The sequence below is a fragment of the Pteropus vampyrus genome, unplaced genomic scaffold (genome assembly GCF_000151845.1).
Source record: "Pteropus vampyrus isolate Shadow unplaced genomic scaffold, Pvam_2.0 Scaffold283, whole genome shotgun sequence".
NCBI classification, from domain to species: domain Eukaryota; kingdom Metazoa; phylum Chordata; class Mammalia; order Chiroptera; family Pteropodidae; genus Pteropus; species Pteropus vampyrus.
The window spans coordinates 1,484,987-1,487,366 of NW_011889064.1; the positions used below are offsets into that span (position 1 = coordinate 1,484,987).

General features: G+C 40.7%; 1 protein-coding gene across 2 annotated transcripts in view; it reads right to left on the reverse strand.

Annotated features, from left to right (window-relative positions):
• FAM234B (family with sequence similarity 234 member B) overlaps positions 1–2,380 on the reverse strand; it is a 36,758-nt gene that overhangs the window by 16,194 nt on the left and 18,184 nt on the right. For both annotated transcript variants that reach the window (XM_011375990.2, XM_023520868.1), the window contains exon 5: positions 502–632. In XM_011375990.2, coding sequence (XP_011374292.1) covers positions 502–632 — 131 coding nt within the window. The remainder of the gene's footprint in view (positions 1–501; positions 633–2,380) is intronic.

Sequence of the window (2,380 nt, forward strand, 5' to 3'; positions counted from 1 at the left end):
TGATGAACTTTCTGTCTGTCTTTTGGTTTTATAATCGAAATAAAAGTTAAATACATAAAATATAATAAAACTAATAATACATACACATGCAAAAAAAATACCAGGCACTACTCTAGGCACTTTAACATGTTAGCTCTAACTTTCATAACAATCCTGCCAAAAGAAATAACATTCCCATCTTACATACAAAGAAACCAGGGCTTGGACAGGTTCTGTGGCTTATCCAAGGCCACAAAGTTACCAAGTGGTAGGACAGGAATTCAAACACAGAACTATCTGGCTGCAAAGCTCCACCATGTTATAGTCAATGAAACCAAAATGAGACAGCTGGGAAAATGGTTTCATAATGGTAATATATTCATTTAATCTCACAAAGCAAATTTATTTAAACCTATGCCCTTGTAATAAGATTTCAAGTAGCATTTCCCATAACAATACTAGGAACTGACTAAAGTTGAAGCATTCCCTATAAGAAAAAAGACCATTTAACATAGAGCATACCTGCAATTCTCCAATGGCCAGAACCACAAGATCTCTAACGCCATCTTCATCTACGTCAGGCAGCACCACCGCTGGGGCAGCCAGGGTACCATTGGATAAGTAGTTTGGATTTAAAGTCCAAATGGCTTTCCCTAGAGAAGAACAAATAGGCTGATCACAATTAGGGCTTTCAGCCTCTGGAAAAAAGACAGACGCAATGCCCCCAGGCCAGAAAAGAGAAACTCAAAGGCTGAACAACAGACAGCAACTACTACGCACTATTTCCTTTGAGTTTTTATCTTATTGGGGAGGAAGGAAGCAGGGAGTGTAAGCTGAAATCCTCAAGTATCTGGCTCATAAACCCATGCAATAACTTCACACCTAGATTTTTTTAGATAAAATGGAGATGCTAAAGTCTCTCCAGGAGAGAGGAGCCCACTTGTCTAGGACAGAGGAATTGATCTGCGAGAGATTATTACAACTATTAAGGAACAATCCAACTTCTGGTGGGTGGCCCACCAGAAGATCAATTCTCTCTCCTACCATATGTTCACATGAGTAGAGAAATTATAGGTTTTCATAGAGAAATTGTAGGTTTTCAAGATGACTTCAGCTCTAGAATTAACTCATGTTCAATTTTTTTTTTTTAACTCAAAAGTATCCCATGACCAAACTCCAACCTCTGAAACTGGGAAGGATGTTATCTATTCAGCTTCACTAGAGTCCAAGGTGTTAACAAGCATATTGGCAGTATTCTTATGACGGCAAGGAGCCTTCATCTCTTTTTCATTTCTTTTGTCATAGATGTCTGATTGTAATAAGAAGATAAAAGGCCAAATCAACATGCCTCAGCAAACCTTATGTTCTTCACTGATATACTTTTTAGTAGTTAACGCCCAAGTTTACACATGGACCCCATATATATCAAATATGAAGAGACAACGTTCAGCTGTATTGTACAAAGAACAGAGTAGGGAGACTATTTACAAACCAAAGGCGTCCAGGTAGTTCCTGTCTGGATAAGTCAGGTTAGCTCTATCCTATCATCAAACAGGTTAAATCATAGGTCTAGTACTCAATCTACCCTTTCTGTTATCTCTCTTAATAACCACCTTCCAGAGAAGTAAATCAGATTTTCCACCATGTGAGAGTGGAAAAGTCCCTTCCCCACCAGATTGTTCTCATCTGAGATTACAGCTCACTGGAGCAGAGATCCTTTATGACAAATGATCGTTACCTGATGTCGCATTGAATGCACTGAGCATCTTGTGTGTCCCTGTCACAAGGCAGATGGTTTCAGCCACGCTTCCTGGCAGCAGATCCAAACATGTAATATCTCGAGCCTCCTCGGGAAGGGGACTAGACCAGAGTGTGCTGCCATTCATCCCGGAAAGGCACACGAGAATAGAAGCTGGCCTCGAGACACCTAAAAGCACACAAGAGAGACAAGAAAGGAAAAGAGGCAGAGAAGATAAGAAGTAGAGATAACCAGAGGACAAGAAATCAAAAGTAAATGGTGGAAAGGCAGCAACTCTCACCTGTGTCTTTAGCTCCCTTCCATATTCCTGGCAACAAGGTCTGAAAACAGAGTACCTTTCATATCTGCTCAATGCATCCCTCGTGCGAGACTAGAGCTGTGGACCTCCTCCAGGCTGCCTTTTGCAACTCCACTCTTGCACCTCCCCCAACACATCTGTTTACATGTCTGTCACCTCGGGCCCCACCAAATACTGATATCCTTAAGGATAAAGACTGCTGCGTTAATTTCTGTATCCTTAGTGCCTTACAAAACACCTCGCACATATAACAGCCAATTGTTTTCTGACAGGAACAAAGGAAAAAAAACATCAAGAATAAGGAAAAGTAGCTGTTGAGAACAACAACAACAAAAAGCCAGGAG